This window comes from Typopeltis vanoorti, chromosome 9, assembly GCF_054136105.1.
Source record: "Typopeltis vanoorti isolate ZY-2024b chromosome 9, IOZ_Tvanoo_1.0, whole genome shotgun sequence".
NCBI lineage: Eukaryota > Metazoa > Arthropoda > Arachnida > Uropygi > Thelyphonidae > Typopeltis > Typopeltis vanoorti.
Window position 1 is genome coordinate 123,195,406 of NC_143557.1, and position 17,041 is coordinate 123,212,446.

Below are 17,041 nucleotides of genomic sequence, written 5' to 3' on the forward strand. Positions count from 1 at the left end.
CTGAAGATTCTTTGAATAATCTTTCTTATTTAAACTTGCTGCGATGAATTATTTTTGTTTTCTTCCAACGAATTTTATGGTGGGTATCTAAGGCATGGTCTGCCAGACCAGAGCGGCTGTACTGGTGAAACCGGATGTAGTCTTTGTGTTCTGAAATCCTGATATTTGTTGTTCTGCCTGTTTGGCCAAAGTAGGACAATTTGCAGCTGCAAGGGACCTGGTATACACCAGGTAGGTCTAGGGGAAGTGGTTGTCACTTTATTATAAAAAAGTAAGCAAATTACTGTCACTTTATTATAAAAAATAAGCAAATCACTAAAGCAAGAACTACTCATCACAAAACCATATCTCTTATAGACTGTTGCATTCCTATCCACCCAGTCCTGAATTCTGTCTTTCACCAATTTCTCCAATACTTTAACCACAACCCTGAGATGATGATCAACCTATAATTTGCTATTTTTGTCTTGGAGCCTCCTTTATGCAGTGGGTCTATTATGCTCTCTTTCCACTCATATCATATCGGCACATAATACATGGGCCGATATGCCATCTAATCCCATGGCTGTGTTCATACTGAGGTTCTTCAATATTTTAAGCACCTCCATTTCTTAAAATATTGAAGAACCCATCAGTGAATGTCACATCTGGCATTGCAATGTCACCAACTAGATGATAAACCCTGGAAATGTTCACAGTAATTCAACCATTTGGTGTGGTTCTGTTAACTCCCCACCATCAGCACTTTTTTAGTCATCTTCCATTATTCTTCCTCTTTCACTTGCCACACTGAGATAGAATGTACTGTATTAAGAGAGTTATAAATGGAGGTATTCTGACTTACTGGAGTTTCAATGATATGGAGGGTAAATCTTCAAAAACGCTTGCGCCTTTAATCAGCTAAGCAGAAGTTCGTTGTCAATACACACATGAAAAAAAAAAAAAATATGGGAGAGACACATTTTGTTTAAACACTGAATTTAAGAAAGCTATGTAGAAAAGTTTTTTCCCCAGGTAGTTTAGTGGTGTATTAGGATACAAGAAATATTCTAATTAGCAATGAAGTCTAATATGCAGCGACATCCACATACAGTCGGCAACTCTCTTTTTATTCTATAGTCACAAGTTATGCTCTCTGGGGGAACATACCATCGCAGTGGATATTTAGGCAACTCAGAGTGAAGTCACCTAATCTCAGTACATAGTAAAATCTGACTTGAAAAAATCACAGCTAATGTTGCACCTTCTGTATTCACAAACATTTGCATCTGAAATTTTGACTTATTATTAAAAATGAAGTCTCACTCAAGTCAGATTTTCATCGATGGAAAAGGACAAAGCATCTGTGAGAGATGATATTCAGTTGGTAGCAAAGACCTTCAAAATCATTTCAAGTCTTTTACCTTAATGGGAATTGTGAATGCAGAATGAAATTATCCTGATACTGGTCATGGATACTGTCAAACATATAACTTAGTGTCAAAAACATGCCTATGAATACAGTTCTGATAAGCCTTAAATTGAAAAATTAATACTATGGAAGGCTTACATCAGAAGTTTGGACTATGCTACTTCATCTTTTTTTTTTTACATGTGGTTGACACATTCTCCATGTTTAATCTTTGTTATATCACTTGTGTCTTTAGTTTTGAATTCATAATGAGATGACCTTGGTATTTGGAAAAAAAATTATGCCATTCACAATTGTGATGTCAAGTCTTCTGCTGAATTAATTTTTTAATTTAAATGTTGTCTACTTATATTTCAGTTAGTGTAACATATCTGATAAGCCTTTGCATGTTTACCTGGTATCACAGTGTGTGTTTTGTGCATGCTTTATCAGATAAACACAAGCATAAGACATCATTACAAAATTTTCCAGACAATAAAGAACTAATCTAAATGTAATGTACCATGCTTTATGTAAACATGATCAGAATGACTTTAATGCACTGTTTACTCAAAAATAGGAAAGTTCTTTCTCTTGGAGGAGATTAAACAAGTAAACAGAGGATTAAAATTCAAAATTCAATCTGAATTTTTTAGTAAAAAAGTGACATGAAAAGTTACTGTCGAATGGTTCCACTTTGTATGCCTCTTGAGGTGCCTGAACTGCTACGAACGTAAGAACCTGTAGTGGTGGGGAAACTACTTTGCACGTAGCTTCTTGTAGTAGATGGATGCGTGCTGGACACAAAACCTAATGAGGAGGGGGAGGAAGAAGAGGAAGGATTAGTCTCCATATAGCCTGCTGAAGAAACTGAATTATAGTTTGGGTTATAACTTGATAAATAGCTTGAGGATGGAGTACTTTGTGTGTAGCTTGATGATGGATAAGTGCCTGATAAGTAGCTTGAAGATGGAGCATTCTGTGTGTAGCTTGATGATGGATAAGTGCCTGATAAGTAGCTTGAAGATGGATAAGTGCCTGATAAGTAGCTTGAAGATGGATAAGTGCCTGATAAGTAGCTTGAAGATGGATAAGTGCCTGATAAGTAGCTTGAACCTGTATAGTTTGCTGAAATATCTGAAGGAGATGGTCCAGACTGAAAATTATGAAGTGCTAACCTGAAAATTTCATGTTCGATGTAGTAGGTACTACTTCCCATAGGCTTTAATACAAACTGCTGACTGAATGTATGTGGAGGATTATTATCAGTCTGTTAAAAGAATAAAAAAAGAGAAAGATTGTTAAAATTCACTGAAAAAATATACAGTAATTTAAATAAAAGTAATTAAATATGCAGTTGTTTAAGAATTCAAAATGAGACAGGATCAGAAGACACATCCATAACCAAGGTGCATATCCTCCAACTGAGGAGAGTGGACTTAAGAGGGTGTGGAATACGTAGATTATTCAGTTAAGAAAGGATATGAGAAGGAAAAAATTGAAGCAGCAGCAGCTTGAAGTAGTCGTATGCAAAAAATTCTGCAAGGAATGAATAGTAACAGTGTCTATCTCTGAAACAGAGATGGCCAAGAGGTGCATGAGGGAAGAAGTATGCTCAAGATCAGGGGGAATCAGGTAGAAGTTAGATGGATGGGTGGTATTAAGCAGGAGCTACTAAAAGAAAATACTGTGGAGGATATTGTTATTATTATTATTAAGAGAGACCTCCAGGGAATCAGAGACTCATCTAGGCAGGCCACATATTATCTGCACCAGCTGTCATAACTGTTCTTGAAATCATTCACACTACCAGTACTCACCACTTTCAATAGAAATCCATTCCAATCACCCACCACTCTATGAGTGAAAAATTTGGCTCTCAACCCCTTAACGGAATTCATTCTAAACTTCCAAGGATGCCCTCTTGTCCTTTCAACATGCTCCATAAAATGAAAAATTCCATTTACTGATATCCTGTGTGACACCTTTTCAGAAGTTTGTAAGTTTCAATCATATTATCTTCTCTTTCTCCTGTTTGCTAATTTGTGCAGGCCACGAATTCTGAATCTATCTTTATAATCTGAATTCCACAATCCTGATATCATTTTTAAACTGTCTCTCCGCTGTATTAGAATCACCACAGAAAATAGGAAACCAGACCTGTGCACAATAGTCCAAGTGAGGTTTTATCAAGGCCTTTTAAAGAGGCAAAATGACTTCTTTATCTTTACATGTCAAAGTTCATTTCAGCATTCCAATTATCCTCTGAGTTGTATTTGCAATCTATGCCAATGGCCTTTGAACTAACTTCCTATCTACTAAAACTCCAGCATGATAAGTTTCTTCTAACATAACCCCGACAATATAATATGATACAGGATATCTCATCACACCAAAAGTGCATGACTTTACATTTACTAACATTGAACTGATAACCATTTTCTTCTTCTCGCTTGGTCTCTCCATTTCTTTCTGTCTTTTATTGCAGTAGTGGCTAACTCCAAAGTAAGTCTGGTGATCTTTTTTTTTTTAATCTGGTCAAACCATCTTGGTCTTGGGCATCCTTTTTTTATTTATCCATTCACTTTGCCATGGATGATAAGTTTTTCCAGGTTGTCATTTTCAGGTCTTGAAACATGACTGAAATATTTGAGAATTCTTTCATTCACAATGTCACATAGCCACCTCTTGATTTTTAGTTGACTTATTATACTTTCATTAGACCTTTTGTCCATCCAGGAGACTCTCAACATACTTCTCTAGCACCACATCTCAACCACAAGATAAACAGCTTTTCCATATCTTTCTTGTTGAGTATCCACAATTCAGCACCATAATGAAAATTGAAAACACCAAGCTCCTGCCCAATCGTGATTTAGTGGTGATAGAAATGTTTCTGTCTTTCCATATTTCCTGCAATTGCACCATTGCTGACCTTGCCATGGTGATTCTTCTTTTAATTCTGGTTGACATCCACTCTTAGTGCTTATTAGAGCTCCGAGGTAAATGAATTCATCCACCATCTTGAAGTCAATGTTCTCGGCAAAATTCTCATTTTCATTATGGCCATGTATTTCGTTTTATCATGATTAATTCTTAAACCATATTTCAGGTTTTTCCATTCAACTCTTTTAATGAGGGACTCCAGTTCACTTATTGATGGCAATAAGAAGAGAATTGTCACCATATCTAAGATTTTTTATCTTTTTGCCACCAACTGAGAAACCACTATTGAGTCCATTAAGTCCATATTCATAATGTATTTTCCAAAAAATTGTATAGATCAGGAGAGATATGCATCCTTGTCTCACACCTTTCTCAATATTGAACCATCGAGATGTTTTTCCATCCATCTTCACCACAACCCAATTACTCTTGTAGAGTTGTTTTAAAAGTTGTGTCAAGTGTTCCAGGATGTTAATTTTACTTGGTATTTTCCACAGGTCCGCCTAATTGAAAGTCAAATGCTTTGGCATAATCAATAAAACACATACACAAGGGAATATTAAATTCTTGAACCTTTTCAACCAAGTGCCTTAAATTCGAAATTTGATCTCTGGCCTACATCCTTTTCTAAAATCTGCCTGTTCTGCAGTAGTTTGTTGCTTGATATTGTTTGTCTTTCTTTAATAATATAGAGAATTTTGCTTGCATGTGAGATCAAGGCTATAGTTTTATAATTATTGCATTCGTTGACATTTTCTTTTTTGGTTGTGTCAAGTGTTCCAGGATGTTAATTTTACTTGGTATTTTCCACAGGTCCGCCTAATTGAAAGTCAAATGCTTTGGCATAATCAATAAAACACATACACAAGGGAATATTAAATTCTTGAACCTTTTCAACCAAGTGCCTTAAATTCGAAATTTGATCTCTGGCCTACATCCTTTTCTAAAATCTGCCTGTTCTGCAGTAGTTTGTTGCTTGATATTGTTTGTCTTTCTTTAATAATATAGAGAATTTTGCTTGCATGTGAGATCAAGGCTATAGTTTTATAATTATTGCATTCGTTGACATTTTCTTTTTTGGTATTGGAATAAAAATGGATTTTACCCAATCATTAGGCCTATCCTGTTTCCCAGATTTTATTACAAATTTTTCTGATGATTTTGATCCCTATGGGTTCAAGACATGTGAGAAGTTTATTGAATTATTATTATTATTTTTTTTTCAGGCCTCCATGGAGTCAAAAGACTCATTGTGGGAGGTTCTTCCTAAGAAACACAAAGTCTATCATACCACTCCTGAAACTCATTGACCGTTCTCGCTCTCATCACTCCATCAGGCAATGCATTCCATGGTTCAACCACCTTCCATACAAAGAAACCACTCCTCATCCTTTTGTTCACAGTTTCCTTTTGTAACTTCCAGGGGTGGCCTCTTGTCATCACTCCTTCCTGCTATTCAACCAAGCGAAAGAATTCCCCAGTGTCAACCCTGTAACCACCTCTCAACAGTTTAAAAGTCTCAATCATAAAACCCCTCCTTCTTCTATCCACCAAACTCTGCAGTCCACACTCCTCATGACTAACATTGTACAGTCCCGAGACCATCTTTGTTATCCGCCTTTGTACCTTTTCCACAGTTAATTTATCCCATTTAAATCCTGGGGACCAGATCTGAGAACAATAGTCTAAGTGTGGTCTGATCAGAGTCTTATACAACGGAATGATAACCTTTTTATCTCTGCAGGTCAGTGTCCTTCTATTATTGCAGCAATCCTCTGTGTTACCTTCACTACCTTTGCAATATGTCCCCTAAATTTCAGGTTTCTATCAATCAACAAACCCACTTCTCTTGTCTCTCCTACTTCCTCCAGTTTAACTCTTCCCATAGAGTATGCAGCGTCCCATCAATGTGTCCCAAACCTCAAGACCTTACATTTTGCTGCATTAAACTGAACCCCCATTCATTTGCCCATCTATCTAGCTTATTCAAATCCTCTTGCAGGGCTGCCACATTTTCACTATTACTAATAATCCTTCCCAGCTTTGCATCATTCTGCAAACAACTGAATATCCCCTTGCAATCCACTGACAATGTCATTGATATAAAGGTTAAACAATATAGGTTCCAGTACTGAGCCCTGTGGGACCCCACTTGTAAGCCTCTGCTTCCTTGAAACTGCCCCACCATACACCATTATATATTTGGTTTATATAATGGTGTATGGTGGGGTTTATAAAAAATTCTTCCATCCTTTTTCCAACTTTTGCATTAAAATCATCACCCTTAATGATCAAAATGTCTCTTTTCGGTATTGCATCTATCGCTAAATTCAGATCCATGTAGAAGAGGTTAATAGTCTCTTTTTCTGCATCACTTGTAGGGGTATAAATTTGTAAGAAAGTGGTACTGGATTACAGTCAATCCTTAAGGAAATTATCCTATTGTTGATAGGGTTGCAGCTCAGCACTGATTCACACATACGTTTTTTTACAATTATTGCTATTCCGTTTCTGCTTATAGAACAGGGGTGGCCAACCTTTTATAATTCATGCATCAATTTTTTTCATTTTTAAGTTAAGATGTGCCATACAAACTTATACCACTTTTCAGCTCTTTTAAAATATGGTAATATGGATATATTTAACAGTTATGCATAAAATGATTTATTATATATATATGGTAATATAGACTCTTTTAGCAGTTTTAAATAAAAGGATTTCATATAAAGACAACATAAACATTAATTATTTTATTGAGACTTTTGAAATTGCTTTGCTTTTGCTAAGCTCGTAATGTTTGGAGTTAAATAGTTTCAAATGCATCAAACAGTTTTTCAAATTTGAATCAGTCAGTTGCGACCGTAGTTTGTTCTTAATCATTTTCATTGAAGAAAATGCTTGCTCATATCTGTATGTAGTTCCAAAATGACAGATATAACTCTGAGCAAATTTTCTCAGGTCTGGAAAATGTTCACAGGGCAACGATCGCCAGAAATTAATTATATCAGAAGCATCTGGGAGTGATGGAAGTTCATTAAATTTCATTTTCAATAAAGAATTGGTTTTGAGATCAATAAGTTCCATTTGTATGTTACTAGGCATCGTCAAGATTTTTTGTGAGGTAGCAGGGTTTTTTCTCCCGGGAACTCGGGTTGTTCATCCTGCATACAGAGAAATCGGCCCTTCAGAACACACGCAATTTACAGACAAAAAATACTAGTTGTGGTGGGCGGTAGATGGCGTTGATGGAGATGATTCGTAGTAGAGGTTCGGTGTAGTGGTCGAGACAGTTGTAGGTATCCTCCCGCGATGAGTCTTTGGACTCCTTGGAGGTATCAGGAATAATAATAATAATAATAATAATAATAATAAGTGAAAAGGGATTTATAAATGCAAGTATGCAGTCTTCTTCTTCGGCAAATTTGCTAAAACGACTGTTAAAGAACTCTTGCAATAATCTGAGTTTCTCAGTATATTCTGTAAAGTTGCCATTATCGTCAACAGATTCACTATGTTCTTTTCTAAAAACCTTTCAAGTAAAGTTACAGTCCCAGAAACTCTGCTCCATCAGTGCAAACACTGATGAGCTTACTAGAATCTAGTTGTTGATTTTCTAGACATGACTTTACTTTGTCAAATATGTCTGATCCTCTTGTTTTTCCATGAAGTGACTCAAGACCGATAAGGTCTTCAAAGATGTTAAAATTACCATCAATTCCTCTTACAAAAATGCTTAATTGGGCTACATCACATATGTCAGCTGATTTGTCCAAGGCTAAAGAAAAGAAAGAACAAGCATGAACATGGCCCTTCAATTGCTCATTAACATCTTGGGAAAGATGCTTCTTGTAATTGTTTGCTTGGACAGAGCAATTTGGTTTACTTTTCTTTCAACATTCTTATCACCAAGACATTTTGCAAATTTTTCGAGACAGGGCTTAACAACTTCCTCTCCATCAGAGCAAGGCTTGTGTTTTTTAGACAACACAAAGGCAATTTCATAAGACGCCTCCAGCATTGCCACACTTTCACAACTTCATTTCACAAATATATTTTGTCTCTTTTTTTATTTCTTCCTTTTTCTTAACCAGATATTCTTTCCGCAACTCAGACCCAGGAACTAACTTCAATTTTTCTTCTATTTCAGCTTGATGTTTTCTATAGTGTCTATTAAGATCATGTCTTCTATTATCTGAGAGAGTGCTTTCACAAACAATGCACTACGGTTTTCCCGAAGGACCCGCAATACATAAGAACTAATTTTCCCACAGTTCATTATACTGGCCCTTGCTATCACCTTCTGCTTTTCTTCTGCTCATTTTCTTTTGCAAAGTAATGGGTAACTGACTGTAAAAAAAAATTATCTCAAAAAGTAAAGCTTATTATAAAATAATTTATTTAAATTATTAAATTATTTAATAATAATTTAAATAATTTATTTAAATTATTTTATCATTTTTAATATTATGAACATTCAAAAACAGTTTTACAAGTTTAAGATAAGGTTCCTGTTCTCATGAAGGCCTAATACAGGCCTTCATGAAACAGTTCTATAAGTTTAAAAATCATATATATATATATTTTTTTTTTCATAGAGAGTTTTCGTTTCTCTCTCGTAATATGTTATGTCCAATGAAATACGAGATCGCTTCCTACCATAAAACAGTCGATCAGCTGGCAATCACACACACAACCCAAACATCCTCATTACGAAAGCTGTTGTTATGATCAGTTAAATTTTAGGAATAAACCTACTATACGTAAATAAAAAGGAAAGATATTGTATTAAAAAAACATAAAAACACACAACCTGAATAATTGCAGGTTTCAGTAATCAGCAAATTAGGGGAGCGGGAAAGAACTTGACATACGCATTCAAAATGAAAAAATTTATTTTTAAATTTACAGAACTATATTAAGCCTTCATGAAAACAGAAATATTATCTTAAACTTAAAGAACTGTTAATAAAAACATAAGTTTGAAAACACGGGATTGTTCAGTCACATTGAATCAGAAGTTCATCGAACGAGAGTCAGCTAAAAACTGATTGAGTAACTGGTGATGCATGTCAGCATTTGCTGGTGCCTGTTGCTTCAAGATCAAACAAGTATAATAAGTGCGCACTCTAGAATTCAGTGGTAGGTTAATTGTGTGTTTAAATATATATATAAATCATATAGAAATTTTTTTTAAATTTTTCTCTGGGGTTCAGTGCACCACTTCTAATCATGCGATGCGCCACTTTTGGCGCATGCGCCATAGGTTGGCCACCCCTGTTATAGAATCATATCCAGCAAAATAAATGGCATTGCCTAGCTGTGATGAAAAGTGTCCCTTGTTTTTCCAATGTGTTTCTGTGATTCTTAGTATATCAATGTTTAGTCTTTTCATTTCATTTTGTACTATGTCTAGTTTGTCTGTATGTAGTAATCTTTGTACATTCCAAGTATAAATACATGTGATTTTCCTTAAATGGCGCTTTTTGGTCATAGTTGGATTGTGGGTAAGAAAGGTATCAGTTTTTGAATGTCACTGGTGCTCAGCAGTATCGAGATTAGAAGTGCACATTCTCTTCCACTCTGTGCCCAGAAGTACTACCTTGGTTTGGCAGGCTGGTAGCTGCCCCACTCTTATCATAATTCTTTATTGTGGCTATGATTGTTATGAGAGGATAGTAGAGCAGTTTTCTCCTACCTTCTTTACTACAGAACTATTGCCAATAACACTGATTTGGCTATGCCAAATAGATGTCAAGACATGAGCCCTTTGGTGGTATTGCATATCTTCAGCCTCATGCCAGTACTAGAATGTGCTGTTGTCCACTTCCAGGGATTCTATGCGAATTGACAGTCTCGGGTGGTACCCTGCCAGTTGCTAAGCAACTGCTAGTATAGCTCTCTGGATTATGGGAAGGGGGGGTAGCCATTTTCATATGCCCACAATTCCAGCCTATTCAAATTATTCTTCAAATACTGCATATCAGACACATTCCTGATTACCCTGCCTATCATTGCATCATGAGCAAACAGCTGTCAGATCCAATCCTTCTCAATGTTAAGTCAGCCAACCTCTTATCCACGCTAATATTTTATAATCCAATCTCATATTCTCCAATTCATGCAACAGGCTTCCATGTTGTATTTTGTCAAAAACCTTACCAAAATCCAAAAGTATCATGGTGTATCCATTCCCTTATTTAACACAATGGTAACAATAGAATGTGAGCAAGTTACTCACACATGACCTTCCTTTAGAAAACCTATGCTGTTCATTACAAAGTATAGATGCTCTGTCAACCCATTTCTATATATGAGCCCTAACAACATTTTCCAAACCTTTGCCCCCCCCCCCCACTCCAAAAATACATCATCATCATCAAATTCCTGCCATGTACCCTCAAGGAGGTGTACAGGATATGATAGTACTACATGAAAAAATTACATCATTACTAACTTCCTATCTACAATTTTCCTCCAAATCAGTCTGTTACTTGTCAAGACTCCAACATTATCAGATCTTATATTTCTATCGTCTAAGGCACTTTGTACTGTATCAGTCCACCTATATCTTGGTCTTCCTCTGGGTCGTTTTCCTGCCAACCTGGCAGAGAACACTTGTTTTGCTAATCTTTTCTCTCCCATTCTATTTAAGTGACCATACCACCTGAGATTAGCTCTGCTAACGCATTCCTGGACGCTGACAATGTCAAGTTCTTTCCTAATATCCTCATTTTTAATATGATATTGCCATTGATGCCATATGTTCAAGCCTCTAATCTTTCTCAGGACTCTCATATCTGCGGTCGCTAGTCATTGGTCAGGTGTTTTACTCCTGACCAGCTCTCAGATCCATAAGTTAACACTGGTTTGAACACTGTCTTGTATACAGCTAATTTAGTGTTCCGACTAATTTCTCTCTTATTCCATATGAATTTATTCAATTGACTTCCTACCATTTCAGCTTTGTTGATTCTGTTGTCTATTTCCATATTTAATTTACCATCTTCATTAAAAATCATGCCTAAGTAGCTGAATTGTTTTACTTGTTCCACAGGTTCTCCATTCACAACACAGTTGACATTTTCAACAATTCTACCTATTTTCATTTTCTTTGTCTTTTTAATGCTGGCCTTCCTACCATATCTATTACAACAGTTATTCAATTTAGTCAGGGAATCTTGCAAACTTTTAGCGGATTTATTTAAAAGTATAACATCATCCGCATAAAGCAAAGAGCTGACATTAACATCTCCAATTCTGATATTATTTTTAATAACACTTTCCTTCATAATGTGATCCATATAGATAATGAATAACAGAGGGGATAATGTACATCCTTGTCTCACACCAGATTTAACATTAAACCATCTTCCTGTATTTCCTTCAATTTTAACTGCTGACTTACAACTCAAATAAATCGCATTCTCATCATTGGACTCGAGTAACAAGATCGTTGAATCTTGTTACTCGGTGAAGGGTGTAGTGTTCGTGCAAGCTCCTGATAAGATAAGTATTATTTTCAGTTATCGTTGATAAAATTACTTAATATTGCATAGTTTTGTTTGCCTTGCGTATTTTAGTGAGTCTGTTTGTGTGTTTTTGGTGTGTTATAACTTATTATTTGATAAAACATGTTGCAAATAAGTATGGCACCTGTACGAAGGAAAATGGCACCAGTAATGATGGTTCGCCATCTTTATCAAAGAACGGTAGTATAAAAGAAATGAGTCAGTGTACTAGCTGTGAAATGTACACTTTGCGGAGTGCGGTTGGAGTGTGGTTAGATGATAATAAAGGATTGGATGTGTGTAGAAAATGTAGGGAGAATGAGGAATTGAAGTGTATTTCGGATCGTGAGTGTGATATTTTTGTCAAACTTCAGAATGAAGAAAATAGGGATATGACAAGAAACGGCAAGGTTGTACATGAGAATTGTGAGAGTGTGAATGTAGAAAGTGTGAATGATAGTATTAATGGCTTCTCAGAGAATAAAAAAGATGAGATAGATGCATTGAGTGAGATCGCGTTGTTGAATGGTGCGATAGAAAGGGCAAAACAGCAGCTAGAGTGCATGAACAAAAGTCGACTGAATGAACCAACCAATAATAAAAGGTATGACAGGAAAAATAGACGTATGTGAACATGAACAAAGTACGAGGTGTGTTAGTAGAGGATTTGACAAAATTGTACCAACATGGTGCGACCATAAAGGATGTAACTGAGTCTATTAGAGAGAAAAAGGAAAGGGTGAAAGAAATGATTGTTGTGGCAGGTACGAATGATTTGAAAGGAGATAAAATGGAAATGATAGAAGACCTGAATGAATTGTTTGAGGTAGCAAAAGAAAAGAGTGAGAGAGTTAGAATGATTAGTCTTTTGCCACAGTATGACAGTGAAATGTTTAAAAGGAGGGCCATAATTGCGAATGACTTTATGCGTGGGTTATGTATGACGAGTGTGTGGAATTTGTGGACGTGTGGAGTGAGTTTGATGGGCGAAAGGATCTATATAAGATGGATGGCTTGCATTTGAATGGTTATGGTGTAAGAAGACTTGAGAAAGTGTTGCTGAATGTAGTGGATGTGCAAATTCAGGGAAACTAGATTTGTTAAGAGGGGGAGCAGATATACAGTCCTTAGGGAGGCAGTTGAATGTAAGAATGAATATAATATGCCAGAGCAAATAAGGACAACAAATCAGAGTGGGATAGTTAATATAAGGCATCAAGGTAGGGTTGGGGCTAATGGGGGTCTCAAATTCATGTACACTAATACTAGGAGTATTAGGAACAAGAAGGAAGAGTTTTTGGCCATGGTTGGCACTTCCAGACCACAGGTTATAGGTATTAGTGAAACATGGCTGACTGTAGATGATATAACTAGTGGGATTGAATGTGATGGGTATAGTGTGTTCAGGAATGACAGAGAGAATAAAATGGGGGGGAGGAGTATTGTTGATGATTGCTGATGAGCTACAGCCAAGGAGAATAGAAGTTGAATCCCATTTGAGGCCATTTGGTGTGAGATTGTGGCTAGCAGAACTAAATATACAATTGGGTGCTGCTATAGACCAGGTGATGGAAAAGATGGTGGTGACAGTATGCACAAGCAAATAGAAGAAATGAGTGGAAGGAGGGTGATTATTATGGGAGATTTCAACTATGGACGCATTGATTGGAGTGAGGAGAGGACGCACGGGAGGAAGGAATTGGATTTTATGCGGTTATTAAGGGATAACTATCTGCGACAGCATGTAATGGAAAATACTAGGGGTCAGAGAGTGCTTGACCTAGTAATTACATCTGAGGATTTGGCTGTAACAAATATCACTACATTGCCACCAATCGGTGAGAGTGATCATAGGGTCTTGACTTGGGAGGTGGCTAAAGGTGTAGAATTTTCAATTAAGACAGGGTACGTGTGGAATTATCGGGCTGGAAAGTATGACAAGCTTAGGAGTTTGATTGGTTCAGTGCCATGGCATGTACAACTGCAAGGACTAGAAGTTGATAGTGCATGGGAGGTAGTTAAGAAGTGCTTGCATGAAGCAATGGCTGACTGTATACCTAGAGTCCGAATAATAAATCAAGTAGGGGTTAAATGGATGAATAACACCATTAAGCTTGAGCTCAAAAAAAGAAACAACTATGGAGGGAACTTAAGGAGAAAGGTGACTGGCAGGCACATGAACGGTATAAAGTGCAGGCCAGAAGGGTGACGAGTGTGGTAAGAAAAGCAAAAAAGGATTACGAAAGAACATTGGCCATGCAGGCTAAAGAGAATTCTAAACAGTTTTTTAGATATGTAGCAAGTAAAAGGAAAAATGTACATGGCAGATTGATTTTAAAGAATGCCGATGGTAGGGAGGTAACTGAATCAGTTGAGATAGTTGAGTTACTGAGTGAGCACTTTGCAAGAATATATCATCCAGGTGGTGACATTGCAGAAACGAATAAACCAGTAGATTATACGGGAATTGTGGTGAATGAAGTGGAGGTGAGTAGTCTATTGCAAAACCTCAATGTCAATACATCTATGGGATTGGATGGTATACCAGCTCGTATTGTACGTGAAGCGGCTAGAGAATTGTCAGTACCCTTTATCATTTTGTTTAATTCAAGTCTCTGGTCTGGGTTAGTCCTGAGGGGGTGGAAAGAGGGGAAAATAGTTCCACTGCATAAAGAATGTTCCAAGACTGCTGTTGTAAATTATCGACCAATTAGCATATCAGGAATCGTTGTCAAGGTGTTGGAGAAATTAGTCAAGAAAAGAATACTGGATTGGATAGATGAAAATGGGATATTGTATGGGGGACAACATGGTTTTGAGAAGGGTAGATCATGCCTCAGTAACTTGCTCACGTTTCATAACACAGTGACGGTTGAACTGGTTAGGGGTAATGGGTTTACAGTGATACTACTGGACCTTGCCAAGGCCTTTGATAGGATACCACATGGAACCCTAATCAGTAAACTGGAGCAGATGGGGATAGATATAGGGTTGGTGAGATGGATAGGAGGGTGGTTGAAGGAGAGATACCAGAGAGTGGTTTACTCAGGAGTGGAGTCTAAAAGACGTCTTGTGACTAGTGGAGTGCCGCAGGGCTCTGTTCTTGGACCACTGCTTTTCAATTTGTTCATCAATGATATTGGAAAGGATCTGAGAGGAAGTGTTCACTTGTTTGCTGATGATGCAAAGTTGGGTGGAGCAATTGTGTGTGGGCAGGATGTCAAAATTTTACAGGATGATTTGGATAGTTTGGAGGACTGGGCTAGGAAAAATGGATGCTAATTTAATGTGGCAAAGTGTAAGGCTATGCACTTTGGGGTGAAAAGAATAGCAGCAGTATATCGCATTGGTGGAACCGTACTCCAGGAGATTGATGAGGCCAGGGATTTGGGAGTGTTGGTGGATAGGGAGTTGAAGTTTAGGGCGCACATTGCAAAAGTAACTAAAACAGCTCACCAAATCACTTGGCTTCTGAAAAATACTTTAACATGCAGCGACAAACAAGTTGTTGTTCCTCTGTATCGAGCCTTGATAAGACCCCATCTGGACTTCTGTGCTCAATTATGGGCACCAGGGTTTCTTCGTGATGGGGAGGAAGTGGAGAGGGTCCAGAGACGAGTGACCAAGATGATAGCAGGTCTGTGGAATGAACCTTATGAGAATAGGTTGAAGATTTGTGGGTTGCAGAAATTGGACGATAGGCGAAGGAGGGGTGATATGATTGAGACATTCAAATTACTGAAGGGTTTTTATAAGATTGATCCAGAAGATATTTTTGAAAATATGACTGGTGGTGGGAGGACTAGGGGCCATGCATGGAAGCTGGGCAAGAGCATTGTTGACAAAGGTGTTAGAGCTAGGTTTTTTATTTGGAGAGTGGTGAATGAGTGGAATAAGCTTCCAGAGTCTGTTGTGGGTGCTACGACCGTGAATGAGTTCAAGGCAAGATATGATAGATACTGTGTTAATGTTGAATAGTTGTTCTTGACATGATGTTAGGGCCTCCCTCGATGAGTCTGTCGACTCCTTGGAGTTTCCCGGAACAATAATAATAATAATAAATAAAGACTAAGTACTGCTTGATATAATGCCCCATTGACACCATATAACTGCAGGGTATTGAATAGCTTATCTCTTGGCACCTTGTCATATGCCTTTTCCAAATCGACAAAACTTAAATACAGATCTTTGTTATATTCCCATGCTTTCCCGACTATTTGTTGTAAAGTGAAGATTGATCTGACAGCCTCTATTTGGCCTGAATCCAGCTTGTTCTTCACCAAGCTTTTCTTCTACAATTCTCCTCAACCGTTTCTCAAGTATACTTGCACAGATCTTGCCAGGAACACTCAGTAGGGAAATATCTCTGTAATTCTCACATTCAGTTTAATTTCCCTTTTTATACATGGGTACTATGAGAGCTCTACTCCAATCATCGGGAATTCGTCCCTCTGTCCAAGCTTTCTGAACTATGCAGTGCAGCAACTGTAAGGCTTTTATACCACCATACTTCAGCATTTCTGGTCGAATATCATCTACTCCTGCTGCCTTCCCACATTTCAAGCCTTTGATGGCTTTTTCTACTTCAAGTATGGATATGTATTCCTGACTGCATGCCTGGTCAGTGTTTTTTACCACTGTGCTGTCATCACTGCTTGTTTCATTTAGCAGTTTTTCAAGGTAATTACTCCATACTTCAAGGATATCTTTTTCTCCTGTTTTCATGTCACCTTTATCATCTCTAACTCCTTTTACAGCACTCTTTCCTCCATTCTTAAGCTTATTCAACAACCTCCAGAATATTTTCCCACCTTCTTGATATTTATTTTCTATATTCTTGCCAAAGTCCTCCCATGACTTTTGTTTAGCTAATTTTACACAGTGTTTAGCATTCTTGCATGTGTCTCTATATTCTCTAAGAGCACAAGCTGACTTATTTGACAGGAACTTTTGATATGCTTTCTTCTTTTCCTTCACTGCCTCTTTAACTTCCTGTGTCCACCATGGAGTTCTGATTTTTTTATCCTTGCAGACAACCTCACCACATGCCTCTCTGGAAGAATCAATCAATGTTTTCTTCAGAGTTTGCCACCGAATCTCCAAGGTTTGATTCCTGTTTCATTTTTTTTTCCCAATAATCTTTTTGTATTTTAGTCTACAGTTCACATCTGAGAGCTGCTCAACTTTTATTCGCTTT

The 17,041-nt window shown here is 37.2% G+C and overlaps 1 protein-coding gene across 4 annotated transcripts in view; it reads right to left on the reverse strand.

Annotated features, from left to right (window-relative positions):
• Positions 1-1,899: 1,899 nt before the first annotated feature.
• The window catches only part of LOC150103495 (putative nuclear transport factor 2), a 150,685-nt gene continuing 135,543 nt past the window's right edge, over positions 1,900-17,041 (reverse strand). For 2 of the 4 annotated variants that reach the window (XM_090397981.1, XM_090397984.1), the window contains exon 4: positions 1,900-2,660. In XM_090397981.1, the coding sequence (XP_090254107.1) occupies positions 2,067-2,660 (594 nt within the window). In that variant the 3' untranslated portion in view covers positions 1,900-2,066. The remainder of the gene's footprint in view (positions 2,661-17,041) is intronic. The other 2 variants (XM_090397982.1, XM_090397983.1) reach the window with 2 other exon arrangements.